General features: G+C 41.1%; 2 protein-coding genes across 7 annotated transcripts in view; one reads left to right on the top strand and one right to left on the bottom strand.

Annotated features, from left to right (window-relative positions):
- Positions 1-18,530, bottom strand: part of GREB1L (GREB1 like retinoic acid receptor coactivator) — a 242,900-nt gene that overhangs the window by 36,665 nt on the left and 187,705 nt on the right. The gene's annotated exons all lie outside the window — the stretch shown is intronic.
- Positions 1-18,530, top strand: part of ESCO1 (establishment of sister chromatid cohesion N-acetyltransferase 1) — a 76,774-nt gene that overhangs the window by 25,022 nt on the left and 33,222 nt on the right. For 5 of the 6 annotated variants that reach the window (XR_009213506.1, XM_032152670.3, XM_032152667.2 and 2 more), the window contains exons 3-7: positions 4,919-5,021; positions 5,263-7,380; positions 12,610-12,724; positions 14,520-14,580; positions 16,422-16,536. Coding sequence is in view for 5 of the 6 variants with exons in the window: in XM_032152670.3 (XP_032008561.1) it covers positions 5,851-7,380; positions 12,610-12,724; positions 14,520-14,580; positions 16,422-16,536 (1,821 nt within the window). In the remaining variant the exon portion in view is untranslated. The remainder of the gene's footprint in view (positions 1-4,918; positions 5,022-5,262; positions 7,381-12,609; positions 12,725-14,519; positions 14,581-16,421; positions 16,537-18,530) is intronic. The other variant, XM_032152669.2, reaches the window with a different exon arrangement.

Below are 18,530 nucleotides of genomic sequence, written 5' to 3' on the forward strand. Positions count from 1 at the left end.
TTTTTTTCATCCATTGTTCTAGATACTCTTAGGTCCCCTCCCTGCTCTGTGTGTGTGTGTGTGTGTGTGTGTGTGTGTGTGTGTGTGTGTGTGTGTGTGGTGTGTGTGTCTGTGTCTCAGAATCTTGCTCTGTTGCCCAGGCTGGAGTACTGTGAGTGGCGTGATCTCGGCTCACTGCAACCTCCACCTCCTTGGTTCAAGCAATTCTCCTGCCTCAGCCTCCCCAGTAGCTGGGATTACAGGTGCCTGCCTCCATGCCCAGCTAATTTTTTTGTATTTTTAATAGGGACAGGGTTTCACCATGTTGGCCAGGCTGGTCTTGAACTCCTGACCTCGTGATTCACCTGCCTCGGCCTCCCAAAGTGCTGGGATTATAGGCGTGAGCCACTGTGCCTGGCCCTGTGTTTTTGTTTTTTTAAAGATATGGGGTCTTGCTTTGTCACTCAGTCTGGAGTGCAGTGGCATGATCATAGTTCACTGCAGCCTCAGACTCCTGAGCTCATGTCATCCTCCTGCCTCAGCCTCCCGAGTAGCTGGGCCTGTCTACAGGCGTGTGCCATCATGCTCAGCTTATTAGAAAATTTTTTTGGCCAGGTGCAGTGGCTCATGCCTATAATCCTGGCACTTTGGGAGGCCAAAGTGGGTGGATCACTTGAGGCCAGGAGTTTGGGACCAGGTTGGCCAACATGGTGAAACTCTGTCTCTACTAAAAATACAAAAAAGGCCAGGTGCAGTGGCTCATGCCTATAATTGCCACACTTTGGGAGGCCGAGGCAGGCAGTTCATGAGGTCAGGAGTTCGGGACCAGCCTGGCCAACATGGTGAAACCTGATCTCTACTAAAAATACAAAAAAAATTAGCCAGCGTGGTGGCGCGTGCCTGTAATCCCAGCTACTCAGGAGGCTGAGGCAGGAGAATCACTTGAATCCAGGAGGTGGAGGTTGCAGTGAGCCGAGATGGTGCCACTGCACTCCAGCCTGGGCAACAGAGTGAGACTCCATCTTGGGGAAAAAAAAAATAGCCAGGTGTGGTGGTGCATGCCTGTAGTTTCAGCTACTTGGGAGGCTAAGGCACGAGAATTGCTTGAACTTGGGAGGTGGAGGTTGCAGTGAGCTGAAATTGTGCCACTGCATTCTAGCCTGGACAACAAAGCAAGACTCTGTCTCAAAAAATATTTTTTTTTTCTTTTTTTCATGGTAGATCTTGCTCTGTTACTCATACTGGTCTGGAACTCTTGGCCTCAAGTGATCCTCCTGCCTCAGCTTCCCAGAGTAGCTGGGATTATAGACATGCCACTGCACCTGGCAATCTTGGCCCTTTTAATCTGGAAACTCATGTCATTCAGGTCTAGGAAAATTTCTTGAATTCTTGATTTTTTTTTTCCCCAGTGCTTTTCTTCTATTCTCTGAAAGGTCCAGTTAATGGCCGATTGGACCTCATGGCTCGTCCTCTGATTTTCTTATTTTTTTTTCTCCCGTGTACCATCTTAGTCATTTTGATCTACTTTATAGGAGAGTTCCTTGTCTTTACCTTCTGATGCATCTGTTGACTTTTTCACTTTTTTCTGTAGTGTTTTTAATTTTCAAGAGTTCTTTTTTGTATGCTGTTCTTGTATATCTGTTTCATGACAAATTAGCTTATTTTTAGTTTTTGTCTCTAATTTTGTCTTCAAAGCTACTTTTTTCGTGTTTTTTTCTTCATGTTAAGGTTTTTCTTGTATTTGTGGTGATTCTTGTTTAACTGCTCATGGTTAAAAGTGATTGGAAATTGTGCGTATTTGGATGGTGGAGTGGCTGGTAGACTCCTGATTATAGGGTGTGTGTTTGTGTGTGTGTCTTAGTGATTATAGGTAGACCTTATCAGTATTTTTAGGTATTTTCTCTAGGGCTTGCCAAATTCAGTAGTACTCATCTTCAGAATGATCAGTAGAACACAATCTTTCCACTTCCTTAATAGAAAGTATAGGCTTGGCTGCTATCCTCTAGGAGCCTTTGAGTAGGCAAAGAAGGTTTTGAATGAATAGAGTGGGTTTCAGCAATCAGTGTGTATATTCCTATTTATTCCTTCTGTTGTCAGTATGATACTTCCATCCTCAACTGTGCCTGTTAAGCCGGTAGACCTTCTGTTTCACTCCTTCTAGAGATTTATACCTCTAGTCCTCTGAGTGCTAGTAATGGGAATGGCAATCTGGGAGTCTATCTGCTTTTTTTTTTTGAGACGGAGTCTCGCTGTGTCGCCCAGGCTAGAGTGCAGTGGTGCGATCTCAGCTTACTGCAAGCTCTGCCTCCCGGATTCAAGCAATTCTCCTGCCTCAGCCTCCCCAGCAGCTGGTACTACAGGCACCTGCCACCACACCCAGCAAATTTTTTGTATTTTTAGTAGAGACAGGGTTTCACCATGTTAGCCAGGATGGTCTCGACCTCCTGACCTCGTGAATCTGCCTGCCTCGGCCTCCCAAAGTGCTGGGATTACAGGTGTGAGCCCAGCCTTTTTTTTTTTTTTAAAAGGTGGAGTCTCACTCTTGTTGCCCAGGGTGGAGTGCAATGGCATGATCTCAGTTCACTGCAACCTCCGCCTCCCAGGTTCAAGTGATTCTCCTGCCTCAGCCTCCTGAGCATCTGGGATTACAGGCATGCACCACCATGCCCAGCTAATTTTTTTGTATTTTTAGTAGAGATAGGGTTTCACCATGTTGGCCAGGCTAGTCTTGAGCTCCTGGCCGCAAGTGATTCGCCTGCCTCGACCTCCCAAAGTGTTGGGATTACAGGCATGAACCATTGTGCCTGGCCCTATCTGCTTTTTTGAGTCCCATTTTCTTTTTTTTTTTTTTGAGACAAGAGTCTCGCTCTGTTGCCTAGGCTGGAGTGCAGTGGCACAATCTCAGCTCACTGCAACCTCCGCCTCCCAAGTTCAAGCGATTCTCCTGCTTCAGCCTCCTGAGTAGCTGGGACTACAGGTGCCTGCCACCATGCCCGGCTAATTTTTGTATTTTTAGTAGAGACAGGGTTTCACCATCTTGGCCAGGCTGGTCTTGAACTCCTGACCTCTTGATCCACCTGCTTTGGCCTTCCAAAGTGCTGGGATTACAGGTGTGAGCCACCATACCCGGCCTGGTTTTTCTCCTTTGGCTGGAGGTGCGGTTTCGCCATGCTGGACACGCTAGTCTCCAGCTCCTGACCTCGAGTGATCTGCCCACCTTGGCCTCCCGAGGTGCTGGGACTGCAGACGGAGTCTCGCTCACTCGGTGCTCGGTGTTGCCCGGGCTGGAGTGTGGTGGCGTGGTCTTGGCTCGCTGCAGCCTCCGCCTCCCAGCCACTTGCCTTGGCCTCTCAGGGTGCTGGGATTGCAGCCTCTGCCCGGCCGCCGCCCCGTCTGGGAGGTGGGGAGCATCTCTGCCTGGCCGCCCATCGTCTGGGATGTGAGGAGCGCCTCTGCCCGGCCGTCCGTCGTCTGAGAGGTGAGGAGTGCCTCTGCCCGGCTGCCACCCCGTCTAGGAAGTGAGGAGCGCCTCTGCCCGGCCGCCCCGTCTGGGAAGTGAGGAGCGCCTCTGCCCGGCCGCCCCGTCTGGGAGGTCTACCACGGAGGCCAGAAGCAATGTGGGGGCTGGACGTGGTGGCTCACGCCTGTAGTCCCAGCACTCTGGGAGGCCGAGGCGGGTTGATCACTTGAGGCTAGGAGTTCGAGACCAGCCTGGCCAACATGGCGAAACATATGAAAAATACAACAGACAAACCAACCAACCAACCCAGCGACAACAAAACAGGTCTACCCTGGAGTCATACTCTAATTTTTTCTGTTTTCCTCCCTTTCTGATCCTTTATCCCACTTTCTTTTTCTTCCTCTTCCTTCTCCTTCTTTGTCAAATAGAGGATTGAGTTATTATCATTGATCCATACAAAGTCCCTCTCTCATTTATTTTAATTCCCACTCCCCTTTGTATTCCCCGTCTTCCCATGTGCAACCTTCCTAATATGTTTGATTTGCATCTTTTTTTTGTATGTATTTTTAGAAAATGTTTATTGTTTTGTGTGCAAAAAAAATTAATTAAAAAAAAATTAAAAAAAAAGATCTTCTCAGCTTTCCACATTTCTGCCTGAAGATTCAGATTTTCTTGAGCCTACTAAGTCAATTATTTGTCCTTCTCTGTAGCATCTGTACTTCTAAATTTTTATCATCTACTGTCTTGTTCTTTATCCTTTGGGTTTATGGCTTTGTCTTGGTTTTTTATTTACTTACGTTAGAGATGGGTCTCACTCTTTTGTCCAGGTTGGAGTGCACTGGCATGATTATAGCTTACTGCAACCTTTGTGGGTGCATGCCACAATGCCTGGCTAATTTTTAATTTTTGTAGAGACAGAATCTTGCTATGTTCTCCAGGCTGGTCACAAACTCTTGGCTTTAACCTTCTGCCTCAGCCTCTGGAGTTGCTAGGATTACAGGTATGAGCCACCACAACTGGGTCTTGTTTTGTTTTAGTCCCTCTATTGCATTTTTTTTTCAGTAGGGTTTGATTCGGAATAGAGGTAAATGTGTGTGCTTAAATCTTCCTTCTTTAACTGTATTTCAGTCTTTTTCTATGTATATAGTTATCTATGTGCTTTGTTTTTTCCCCAAAATAGGACTTTACTTTATTGGTTTAACTCGTTTTATGCTTATATTATGAATTGTTTTTCGTATTTTAAAACTTTTTTTCACAACATGAATGAATGCCTACTAGTCCAATGGCTGCATATAGTTGACTGCAAATTAGAAATACTAAAATTAAATACTGTACATGTAATATGAGCTTTGAGGAAATAATGACTAATGGTAGGACAGGATGAAATTTTGGAGCGTTGTATTTGATGAGAGCTGAATGGATGATTACATCTTTCCTTTGTCCTTTTAAACATTTAAAAAAAAACCCTTTTTCTTTCAGGTGCTGTGTAATGTGTTAAGAACGTATTATAAGGAATGGTTTTGTCTAATTTTCATGAGTTATGGTGGCTGAGACATCGAATCTATATTTTGGGGCAAAAACTGTAAGTAAACCTCAAGGAATACACTAATTTTCAACTATTCTATGCTTATATAAGACAAGTTATTGATTATTCATAGGAATATACTTGGGATACTTCGTTCTGTTAGCCTTAAGTGTGCTGACTAGATATTTCAAAAGGAGGAGTTAGATTTTACTTAAATCAAGGTTATTTCTGTGTAGTATTAGCATTGCCATGTTTCATGGATCGTACAAAACTTTATTTTTGTTTTTTAATTTTTCAGAAATGGCAGCACAAAAGGAAATCTATATTAATAGAATATTTTGTTGAACAAAGGAGGTTAGATAAGAACTGCAAACCAACAGACTCAGCAAACAAGGAAAGAAACGTGTTAGGCATAAGACATGTTTCAAGTGAATCGAAGTCCAATAACTGTAGACTTCAGAAGAAAAAAGTTTTCAAAAATTTTATCAAAACAGGTCACTGATAAATAACTCCTCCAGTAATAGGGCTAGGCCTGAAACCAAAATTAATTAAAAAATTAACAAAACAGATTGAACCTGAATTAAATTTCTTTTGATAAAAAAAACTTGTTAAACATAATCAAAATTTTCCTCAAATTTTTATTACCTTGTCCAAAGTAAAGCAAGTATCTTTTAGCATTCATGCCAGCTTTTCTCATGTTCTAGGAATGACAGAAACCTTACTTGAAGCAAACTAGTATTTTTGTTGAAAATGTATATCAGCATCAGTTAAAGTTGATTGTTCAGACCTGCTCCTCAGTAATAATACTAGCTAATCAGCATTCACGCCTACCAGGACACAAAAATCCTCTTCAAAACTACTCAGAAAAGAAAGTCATTACTCAGGAATGATGTCCATTCAGGAGAAATCAAAAGAGAATTCCTCCAAAGTTACTAAAAAAAGTGAAGATAAGAATTCAGAAACAGAAATTCAGGATTCTCAAAAGAATCTAGCAAAAAAATCAGGTCCAAAGGAGACTATAAAATCACAGGCTAAATCTTCCAGTGAAAGTAAAATAAATCAGCCAGAATTGGAAACACGCATGAGTACAAGGTCATCAAAGGCAGCATCTAATGATAAAGCTACTAAATCCATTAATAAAAATACGGTGACTGTGAGGGGACATTCACAAGAATCTACAAAAAAGAAATTATCTCAGAAAAAATTAGTACATGAAAACCCCAAAGCAAATGAACAGCTTAACCGGAGATCACAAAGGCTACAACAATTAACAGAGGTTTCAAGAAGGTCTTTACGCAGTAGAGAAATTCAGGGTCAAGTTCAAGCAGTTAAACAGAGTTTGCCATCAACTAAAAAAGATCAGTGTAGCAGTACTCAGAGTAAATCTAATAAAACAAGTCAAAAACATGTGAAGAGAAAAGTACTGGAAGTAAAGTCTGACTCTAAAGAAGATGAAAATCTAGTAATTAATGAAGTAATAAATTCTCCCAAAGGGAAAAAACGCAAAGTAGAACATCGGACAGCTTGTGCTTTTAGTTCTCAATGCATACAAGGATGTGAAAAGTGTCCTCAGAAGACTACTAGAAGAGACGAAACGAAACCTGTGCCTGTAACTTCTGGGGTGAAAAGATCAAAAATGGCTACTAAAGTGGTCTCGAAAAAGAATGAGATGAAGAAGTCGGTTCATACACAAGTGAATACTAACACAACACTCCCAAAAAGTCCACAGCCATCAGTGCCTGAACAAAGTGATAATGAGCTCGAGCAAGCAGGAAAGAGCAAACGAGGTAGTATTCTCCAGCTCTGTGAAGAAATTGCTGGTGAAATTGAGTCAGATAATGTAGAGGTAAAAAAGGAATCTTCACAAATGGAAAGTGTAAAGGAAGAAAAGCCTACAGAAATAAAATTGGAAGAGACCAATGTTGAAAGACAAATACTTCATCAGAAGGAAACAAATCAGGATGTGCAGTGTAATCGTTTTTTCCCAAGTAGAAAAACAAAGCCTGTGAGATGTATACTAAATGGAATGAACAGCTCAGCCAAGAAGAACTCCAACTGGACTAAAATTAAACTCTCAAAGTTTAACTCTGTGCAGCACAATAAGTTGGACTCTCAAGTTTCCCCTAAATTAGGCTTATTACGAACCAGTTTTTCACCACCAGCTTTAGAGATGCATCATCCAGTGACTCAAAGTACATTTTTAGGGACAAAGCCACATGATAGAAATATAACTTGCCAGCAGGAAAAAATGAAAGAAATTAATTCTGAAGAAGTGAAAATTAATGATATTACAGTAGAAATTAATAAAACCACAGAAAGGGCTCCTGAAAATTGTCATTTGGCTAATGAGGTAAAACCTTCTGACCCACCATTGGATAATCAGATGAAACATTCTTTTGATTCAGCATCAAATAAGGTAATCTGTTTTTATTATGCACAATAGAAGTGCCTAAATATTTTCTGTAAGAAATGTCTTTATAACATTTTAGCATAAGAATCAAGTCATAAAAGATTGAAGAGTTGTTTAAGTTCTCCTGTTAAGTTGTTAGTGAGAGTTTTATTAACCCAGTCTTGTTGTGATAGAACTTTAGATGTCTCACATTTACTTGGGGTGCTTCTCATTGTTTCCTCATTTTTACTCTTCATTTTTATTTTATGTAAGCATAAGCCGGTTGAATTCCAGCTTTCCTTTTAAATTTAACACACTGATTTTCCTATTAATTATTACCGTAGAAAGTACGTTTCTTAGGGACTACTTTTTTTTTTTTTTTTGAGATGGAGTTTCGCCCTTGTTCCCCAAGCTGGCGTGCAATGGCACAATCTTGGCTCACCACATCCTCCGCCTCCCGGGTTCAAGCGATTCTCTAGCCTCAGCCTCCCGAGTAGCTGGGGTTACAGGCATGCATCACCATGCCTGGCTGATTTTGTGTTTTTAGTAGAGACGGGGTTTCTCCATGTTGATCAGGCTGGTCTCGAACTCCCGACCTCAGGTGATCCATCTGCCTTGGCCTCCCAAAGTGCTGGGATTACAGGCGTGAGCCACTTCACCTGGCCTTTAGGGACTACTTTTGACCTAAATATTAAAATTAATTTCAACTAGGACTAATCAGCCTTTTTTCCTACTGGATATAATTTAAAAGTTAAACATCTTTAAGGAGATGACCTTTGTGGCCATTTTGAATAGTTGGCAAGTAGAATGTCTGAGAGGTATAAATAATTCAGTCTTCAGCCTAAGAATAAAATTGTAGTGGCCAAGACTCTGAAATGGAAAAGTAAATTGAAAACCAGAATCTTGTATCTGGAATAAATTTTGATTATCTAAGAAAGTAGTTTTAAACTTTATGAAAGCAGCTGAGCCCTTTTCTTTCTAAAGTAAATTATATGTAGACTACTAATATATAAAACCAATAAGCAGAAATTTTGTATGAATAGAACCCTGGAACTCTAACATAGATCAAACTCATTTATTTGTACTGTTTAATTTTATAATAAGAAAACTTGAGAGTGGAATGTGATTTAGGCAACATGTTTGGTGGCACAAATAGAATTAGAATCCAGGTGTTCTAATTCTTAGCCCAGCATTCTTTGTAAAACAACATACTCTGAACATTAGAAATCATTTGAGCAAAAAAAGTCATCATGAATAGAGAAAAAAGTCAAATCATTTCAAAGTTTTGCAAGTGATTTAAAGTTCTCTTTTGAGACATTTTGTCTAGGAGCAAATGTGAGTGAGTTAGGAGTCTGGGCTTTATTCCAGAAGCCATTAAAATAAATCAGTGTCTATTATTTTTCTTAAAGGAAGAAGACACCAAATTGTACTCTCAGATTTTATTTTCTATATAGATAGGAATGCAAGCATCAATTAAAAGATGATTGTTCAGAGAGATTTTACCAGTCAGTGATAGTAATTAGAAATAAGTAGTGAGTTGTAGTGTGAGTAATAAGTTATGGCTTCTTGCAGAGATGTAGTGGCTTTTTATTCAGGATTGTGTCTCCAGATACAGTTGGAGAATGTGTCTTCTAACTCCTTGCTGCATAAATGCCTGTCAAAACTCAGAAGGCAGACAGTTTATGGAGAGTATATTGATGGATATGAAATCTAATTCATTCGTTTGTACTAAACTGTACTAGAATGAAGATGTTTATGTAGACCACATTATTTTGACCTTTGATAACATTGCTTTTACTGAAAGATACTTTGAATTTATGCAGCCCCTCTGTTTGGAGGAACATTATAAGAAGCCATCCTGCCGGGCGTGGTGGCTCATGCCTTTAATCCCAGCACTTTTGGGAGGCTGAGGCAGTTGGATCACCTGAGGTCAGGAGTTCGAGACCAGCTTGGACAGCATGGCGAAACCCCATCTCTTCTGAAAATACAAAAAATTAGCTGGGTGTGATGGTGCACACCTGTAATCCCAGCTACTCAGGAGGCTGAGGTGGAAGAATCATTTGAACCTGGGAGGCGGAGGCTGCAGTGAGCCTAGATCACGCCACTGTACTCCAGCCTGGGTGACAGAGTGAAAGTCTGTCTTCAAAAAAAAAAATCCTAAGAAACTTGTTGCTATGTTAAAAATCTTATGGTTTGAAATTCTGGAATATTGCAAACATTTAGAATATAGCAGAGATTAACGTTACTCTCATATGTCTACCACCCAGATTTGAAAAAAGTTAACATTTAAAAAAAATTACTGAAAATCCTTTAAAGTTACAAAAGGTACATTATAGGTGTAGATGAAGACTGCAACTTTTTTTTTTGAGATTGATTCTCACTCTGTCGCCCAGGCTGGAGTGCAGTGGTGCATCTCGGCTCACTGCAAGCTCCGCCTCTTGGGTTCACGCCATTCTTCTGCCTCAGCCTCCTGAGTAGCTGAGACTACAGGCGCCCGCCACCACGCCTGTCTAATTTTTTGTATTTTTAGTAGAGACGGGGTTTCACCCGTTAGCCAGGGTGGTCTTGATCTCCTGACCTCCTGAACCTCCCAACTCGGCCTCCCAAAGTGCTGGGATTACAGGTGTGAGCCACCACGCCTGGCCGAAGACCGCAACTCTTTATTCCCTTTACCTGTCTCCCCATAGTTAAATGTGCTCCTAAAGTGGATGTGGATCTTTTCAGTTTTTATTTCTGTGATTTTATGTGTATATAAATTCATAAAGAATACTTAGCTTTGTTTGTGTTTCAGTGTTTTACAAAAATACTAACACATATATTTTTGTGACTTGGCTTTGTGTAATCAACATTATATTTGATACTTATTGATACCTGGGTATTTTTAAAACTATAGGAATATACCACAAGTTTATCTTTTCCTCTGTGAAAAGACTTTCACCTTGGGCCAGGCATGGTGGCTCATGCCTGTAATCCCAGCATTTTGTGGGGTTGAGGTGGGAGGATCTCTTGAGCCCAGGAGTTTTAGACAAGTTTGAGCAACATAGTGAGACTCCCTCTCTACAAAATAATTTAAAAATTAGCTAGGAGTGGTAATGTGTGCCTGTGGTCCCAGCTACTTGGGAGGCTGAGGCGGGAGGACCTCTTGAGCCCAGGAGATTGAGGCTGGAGTGAGCTGTGATCATTTCACTGCATTCCAGCCTGGGTGACAGAGTGAGACTCTTATCTCAAAAGAAAAAGAAGACTTTCACCTTTCAGATTGTTTCCAATTATTTTTCACTAATCTCAACATTTTGACCACTGTCACCGAGTGATCAGGAAATGTGGTGGTGACCATATTGCTTCAGGACATATTTGACTGCCTGCTATGTTCAAGGTGCTGTGCTATGCTAGGGCTATAGAACATGGGTAGGTTTCCTGCCCTTAAGGAGTTTCCATTTCCATTTCCCTGAGATAGCCACTGTTGATGGAGTTTGGAGTATTTTTTTCTTTTTTGAGACGGAGTCTTGCTCTGTCGCCAGGCTGGAGTGCAGTGGTGTGATCTTGGCTCACTGCAACCTCCGCCTCCTGTTTCAAGTGATTCTCCTGCCTTAGCCTCGTGAGTAACGGGGACCGCCACCACACCCAGTTAAGTGCAATGGCATGATCTTGATCTTGGCTCACTGCAACCTCTGCCTCTTGGGTCGAAGTGATTCTCTTGCCTCAGCCTCCCGAGTAGCTGGGATTACAGGTGCCTGCCACCACACCTGACTAATTTTTGTATTTTAGTAGAGACGGGGTTTCACCATCTTGGCCAGGCTGGCCTCGAACTCCTGACCTCAGGTGATCCACCTGCCTGGGCCTCCAAAGTGCTGGGATTACAGGCGTGAGTCACCATGCCCGGCCCCAGGCCCAGCTAATTTTTTTGTATTTTTGGTAGAGACAGGGTTTCACCATGTTGGCCAGGATGGTCTCGATCCCTTGACCTCATGATCCACCCGCCTTAGCCTCCCAAAAGTGCTGGGATTACAGGCATGAGCCACCACGCCCGGCCTGAAGTATTTTCTTTTGTTATTTACTAATTGAGTATCTGCTTTGGCAAGATTCTGAATTAGAGGCTATTGGGAATAAAAAGGTAAATATAATATGGTTATTGCTTTTAAGCTTTATAGGTAAGTCAGACACAAATAACTGATTGAAAATAACAAGTGATAAGCACATGGAAGAGATTTAGACAAAGTAGATGAAGAACAGCTAGAGAAGATTGGGAAAGGCTTTATGGAAGAGGAGCAATGAGTTGAATTTATATAGGGGGAAAGGTATTCTGGATCAGCACTATCCAGTAGGAATATAAGTGAGCCACATACATGATTTAAAATTATCTGGTAGCCACATTAATGGAGTAAAGAAAAATAGATAAAGTTAGTTTTAATATCTTTTATTTAACCTGTCTTTTTTTTTTTTTTTCTTTGAGATGGAGTTTAACTTTGTCACCCAGGCTAGAGTGCAGTGGCACTATCCTAGCTCACTGCAACCTCCGCCTCCCAGGTTCAAGCAATTCTCCTGCCTCAGCCTCCCGAGTAGCTGGGGTTACAGGTGCCTGCCATCATGCCCAGCTAATTTTTGTATTTTTAGTAGAGACGAGGTTTCACTGTGTTGGTCAGGCTGGTCTTGAACTCCTGACATCAAGTGATCTGCCCGTCTCGGCCTCCCAATGTGCTGGGATTACAGGCATTAGCCACTGTGCCCGGCTGGGTGCTTAAGTTTTCAAAATCTGGTGTGATTTATGCTTTCAACACATTTCAAGTGATACCACATTTTAAGTGCGCTCACTAGTTAGATGTGGGAGTGATGACCATATTGGACATTATAGTCTAGACAGACGAAACTTGGAAAAAAGGTATAGAGCCAGGAAACTATTGAATATATCTGTGGGAGAGATACTTCCTTTTTTTGAGATAGGGTCTCACTATGTTGTCCAGGCTGGCTTCAAACTCCTGGGCTTAGGAGATCCTCCCCTTTTAGTGAGCCTTCTGAGTAGCTGGGACAGCAGGCATGCACTGCTGTACCCTGCTTGTTTTTAAATTTAGCATGAAGGGTAATAATGGGCCCTGATGCTGAGAGGGTAGCTTGTAGTAAGATCATGGGGAGACTTCATGTCTGTATTAATTATTCCAAATAAAAAGTATCTTAAATTTTTTTAGTATGCTAAAATTTACTGAAAGTGTATTTAGATAAAACCCAAAGTTGATGTAAAAATTTTGAATTATATGTGTTCAGAATTTCAGCCAATGTTTGGAATCCAAGCTAGAAAACAGTCCAGTGGAAAATGTTACTGCTGTTTCGACTCTGCTCGGTCAAGCAAAAATTGATACAGGAGAGAATAAATTTCCAGGTAATACTTTGGAAATATCATTTGGATTTCATAGTCTTCAGTGACATTTTTGTCAGTATTACAGAAAATGTTATATATCAAATAGGGTTGTTAAATTCTTTTTAACCATTGCTATATTTTTCAAATATGTGATTATCATGACTATCACCCATTCTTTCAGAATTACTTCTGTTGATTGGTTTGTTTAAAGTACCTAAGTACTACCCTTTGACTCCCTACCAAAAGTTCTTTTGTTTTTTAAACAACTTTTATTTGTGACTTACTTTCTTGAGAAGTGTTCTTAATGAATTGCATAAAATAGTGGTAGCAGCTTATTTCTTAAGTACTTTATTATTTGTGCTTTACCATTTCAGGTTCTTATCTTTAACCCTTATTTTACTCAGTTTTCCATCTGAATGATCCTATCGCTAAATTAAGGATTTAATAAATGCTGCAAATTGTCCACTTTGCAAGTTGTCCAAAAGCTTTAGTTTTGGAACCTTGTGAACTTTTTTTTTTATAACACATTATTTGGGCCGGGTGTGGTGGCTCACGCCTGTAATCGCAGCACTTTGGGAGGCCTAGGCAGGCAGATCACTTAAGGCCTGGAGTTGGAGACCAGCCTGGCCAATGTGGTGAGACCTCCGTTTCTATTTACTAAAAATACAAAAAAAATTAACCAGGCGTGGTGGTGCATGCCTGTAATCTCAGCTACTTGAGAGGCAGAGTCAGGAGAATTGCTTGAACCTGGGAGGCAGAGGTGAGCCAAGATTGCACCACTGCATTCCACCCTGGGTGACAGAGTGAGAGTCTGTCTCATGTCTCAAAAACCAAAAGAAAAAAAATTATTTGAACTGTTGGATGAGGATTTGCTCACTTATATTGGATGAGACAGCAGAGGGTATAGAAAAGAAATCTCTTAATTCCTGTTGTTTCTCTGCTAAAGGAAAGATATACATGGAGCAAAATGTTGAGTTCGGATAATTATTGACATGATTTAACTTTTTCTCTGAATTGGGGAAGAGAGAATGTAATATAAATAAGAGAAATGCATTTATTCATTAGGAAATAAAATGGATTGCTTATTGCCTCTATTTATTATTCTGACTAAAATTCCAGAGACCATCTTTTTTTTTTTTTTTTTTTTTTTTTTTTTTTTGAGGCGGAGCCTCGCTCTGTCCCCCAGGCTGGGGTGCAGTGGCACTATCTCGGCTCACTGCCACCTCTGCCTCCCAGGTTCAAGCAGTTCTCCTGCCTCAGCCTCCTGGGCAGCTGGGATTACAGGCACACATTACCACACCCGGCTTATTTTGTATTTTTATTAGAGACAGGGTTTCCCTATGTTGGCCAGGCTGGTCTCGAACTCCTGACCTCAAGTGATCCACCTGCCTTGCCCTCCCAAAGTGCTAGGATTACAGATGTGAGGGCACTGTGCCCGGGGTCTTTTTTATTTTTTATTTTTTAAACAAGAAAATGTTTTTATTTATTTCTACTTAGAGATTATATAATCATGCAGGCATTGAAACAATTTCCTTATTGTTCAGTCCTAATAATTGTTGGTTAAATTAGAGGTAAGCTAATCTACCATTACATCTCTTTGCAGCTTTGTAGTCTGAGTATGAGACAGCCTTTCTGCCTTTTGTCTGAAGAATGGTATCTAGGAAGGAGGTTATAATTTTATCAGATGGTCTTTATTAAAAATAAGTCATTTAATGCATTGAAGGCTTTTTTTTCTTTATGTATAATGATTTTATCCATTAGATGGAAAACTAGTATAAAACTCAATATATAACCCACCTTCTTGATTAAATTACAGGTTCAGCTCCCCAACAGCACAGTATTTTCAATAACCAGACATCTAAAAGCAGTGATAACAGGTAAGCTATTAATTAAATTATAGGGCTTAAGGATTTTAACTTACCAGTTTTGAGTTTAGGGTTCTTCCCTAAAAAGTTATGCTAGTAACCCTCAGTTTACCTACAGATTCTCTTTTCATTACAGGTCTTTCTATGCCTATACATACTGTTTGCTATGGACATTTTTTCTACCCTACTACCTCATTCTTTTTTTTTTTTTTTAGAGTTGAGGTCTTGCTCGGTTACCCAGGCTGGAGTGCAGTGGCACAATCACTGCAGCCTTGAACTCCTGGGCTCAAGTGATCCTTCTGCCTCAGCCTCCCATGTAGCTAAGGACTATAGTGTGGCACCATACCTGGATAATTTAAAAAAATTCTTTTTTTAGAGACAAAGTCTTGCTATGCTGCTCAGGCTGGTCTCGAACTCCTGGCCTCAAATGAATCTCGCACCCCGGCCTCTCAAATCTCTGGGATTATAGGTGTGAGCCACAGTATCTGTCAGCTACCTTATTCTTCTAAATTCTGCATTAAATTTCATTGTGTGACTTTACCGTGGTTTAACAGTTCTATACTTTATGAACATTTTGGATATTTCTGGTTCGTTTCTATCCAGAAAAGACAAATCCTATGTTAAACACATATATCTTTGCTTACTTGTGTGTCTGTATCTCATAGCTATAGAACTTATCCTGCATTGCCAGACTTTCCTCCAAAGTGGTTGGGTCTGTCTCAGTAGTGTTTGAGAATGCCCTTTTCCCTAGACTTCTAGAAATACTGGGTATTAGCAACATGTAAGAGTGTTTTAAGTAAGATTAAGAGCTTTTTGTTTTCTTTTTAATGTCAGAATTAAATAGATCTGACTTATTTTGCCTTTTGGATTAACAAAAACAGTATTTAGTGCAAATTGGAATGACTTAGATAGCTAAAACTATAAAACTTAAAAGCATATTCAAACTATGGTAAGTGTTGCCTTCTTTTTTACTGAAAATTAGTTTTTGTTTTTTTACTGAAAATTAGTTTCTGTTTTTTTACTGAAAATTAGTTTCTGCTTTTTTACTGAAAATTAGTAATTTTCTTTCCCCCTTTATTATTATTATTATTATTTTTTGAGACGGAGTCTTGCTCTGTCACCAGGCTGGAGTGCAGCGGCGTGATCTCGGCTTACTGCAACCTCTGCCTCCCGGGTTCAAGCAATTCTCCTGCCTCAGCCTCCTGAGTAGCTAGGACTACAGGAGTACGCTGCCACGCCCGGCTAATTTTTAAATTTTTTATTTTTTTTATTTTAGTAGAGACGGGGTTTCACTGTGTTGCCCAGGCTGGTCGCGAACTCCTGAGCTCAGGCAATCTGCCTGCCTTGGCCACTCAAAGTGCTGGGATTATAGGCATGAGCCACCACGCCAGGCCTGCCCCTTGATTTTTAAAAGGTTTTTCTCCCTCTGTTGAAGCTGAAATTTATCAGCATTGTGTAGAAAATAAGTTATTTTTGCCGGGTGCGTTGTCTCACGCCTGTAATCCCAGCACTTTGGGAGGCCGAGGCAGGTGGATCACAAGGTCAGGAGATCGAGACCATCCTGGCTAACACGGTGAAACCCCGTCTCTACTAAAAATACAAAAAAAAGTTAGCCGGGCGTGGTGGCGGTCACCTGTAGTCCCAGCTCCTCGGGAGGCTGAGGCAGGAGAATGGCATGAACCCAGGATGCGGAGTTTGCAGTGAGCCAAGATCACACCACTGCACTCCAGCCTGGGTGATAGAGTAAGACTTCGTCTCAAAAAAAAAAAAAAAGAAAAGTTATTTTTTCCTCTCCAATGATTTGAAATGACTTGGATCTGTAACATTTAGTAGTTTTATTCTTTTTTTTAAAGGGAGACACCACGAAATCATTCTTTGCCCAAGTGTAATTCCCATTTGGAGATAACAATTCCAAAGGACTTGAAACTAAAAGAAGCAGAGAAAACTGATGAAAAACAGTTGATTATAGTAAGTATACAACTTGACCATTTTGGTGAATTGTTGTTAGAACCATCTTAGTATATTTCGTGTTGCTGTAATATGATATCTGAGGTTGGTGATTTTTATAGAAAAGAGGTTTATTTGGCTTATGGTTCTATGGCCTGGCATCTTCTTCTGGTGAGGGTCGCAGATTGCTTCAACTTATGGATGAAAGCAGAAAGGGAGTGAGCTCATGTGCAGAGAGACCACGTGGTAAGGGAGGAAGCAAGAGAGAGAAACCAAGGAAGCCAGACTCTTTTTTTTTTTCAAGCCTGCTCACCCCAGCAGGAGGGCATTGGAGGGCATTAACCTGTTTGTGCGGGATTCACCTCCATTACTCAAACACATCTCACTAAGCCCCACCTCCAAACACTGTCACATTGGAGATCAAATTTCCCCATAAATTTTGGTGGAGACAAATCAAATCATATCAAAGTCATAGCAGCATTGTATTTATGCAAGGTTTTAAAGAATAAATTCATTCACTTTTGCCAAAGAGCCTTTTTGTCATAATAAATTTTATTATGAAAAATGGTCCCAGGCCAGGTGCAGTGGCTCATGCCTATAATCCCAGCACTTTGAGAGGCTGAGGCGGGTGGATCACCTGAGGTCTGGAGTTTGAGACCAGCCTGGCCAGCATGGTGAAATCCTGTCTCTACTAAAAATACAAAAATTAGCTAGGCGTGGTGGCAGATGCATGTAATCCCAGCTACTTAGGAATCTGAGGCAGGAGAGTCTCATGAACCTGGCAGGCGGAGGTTGCAGTGAGCTGAGATCGCGCCATTGCACTCCAGCCTGGGTAACAGAGCGAGAGTCTGTCTCAGAAAAATATTCCTGGTATTATTACAACCCCCTTCTTAAATAGTGACTTTGTCTTGTAACAGTAATTGTTTTCATACTTCTAGTTTTAGAAAAAATTATGATACTTTATTTCACATCTGTTACTTTCTTAGATTTGTCATTTGATCACTACCTCCTTTCAGTAGTTGATTTAAATGTTAAAATAACATGGAACTTGTCCAGGTGCAGTGGCTCATGCCTGTAATCCCAGCACTTTGGGAGGCCGAAATGGGCGGATCACCTGAGGGCGGGAGTTCAAGCCCAGCCTGACCAACACGGAGAAAGCCCATATCTACTAAAAATACAAAATTAGCTGGGCGTGGTGATGCGTTCCTATAATCTCAGCTACTCGGGAGGCTGAAACAGGAGAATCCCTTGAACTCAGAAGGTGGAGGTTTCGGTGAGCTGAGATTGCGTCATTGCACTCCAGCTTGGGCAACAAGAGCGATACTCCATCTCAAAAAAAAAAAAAAATAGCATGGGACTTAATGTATAAAATGATTTTAAATATCTGTATTGCAGAATACACTATTATTTTAAAATTACATTTTAAATTACAGGAAGATAAATTGGAAAAGAGGAGATATTTTGATTAAAAATCTAACTTGAATGAGTGAATATAAAAAAATTAAGGCACCCAAAGTACTAGAACATTTATGTAGTTACAGTCAACATAATCAGTAGGTTTTTTTTTTTTTTTTAAGATAGGGTCTCACGCTGTCACCCAGGCTAGAGTGCAATGGCGTGATCACAGCTCACTTGCAGCCTCAACCTCCCAGCCTCAAGTGATCCTCTCACCTCAGCCTGCTGAATAGCTGGGACTAACAGACATGCGTCACCACACACAGCTAATTGTTAATTTTTTTCTCTTTTTTTTTTTTGTGAGACGGAGTCACCTAGGCTGGAGTGCAGTGGCACAATCTTGGCTCACTGCAACCTCTGCTTCCCAGTTTCAAGTGATTCTCCTGCCTCAGCCTCCCTAGTAGCTGGGTTTACAGGTGCGCACCACCGTGCCTGGCTATTCGTTGTATTTTTAGTAGAGACGGGGTTTCACCATGTTGGCCAGGCTGGTCTTGAACTCCTGACCTCGTGATCCGGAGTGCTGGGATTACAGGCGTGAGCCACCTCAGGTGGCCCCCCAG

The sequence above is a fragment of the Hylobates moloch genome, unplaced genomic scaffold (assembly GCF_009828535.3).
Source record: "Hylobates moloch isolate HMO894 unplaced genomic scaffold, HMol_V3 SCAFFOLD_5, whole genome shotgun sequence".
NCBI lineage: Eukaryota > Metazoa > Chordata > Mammalia > Primates > Hylobatidae > Hylobates > Hylobates moloch.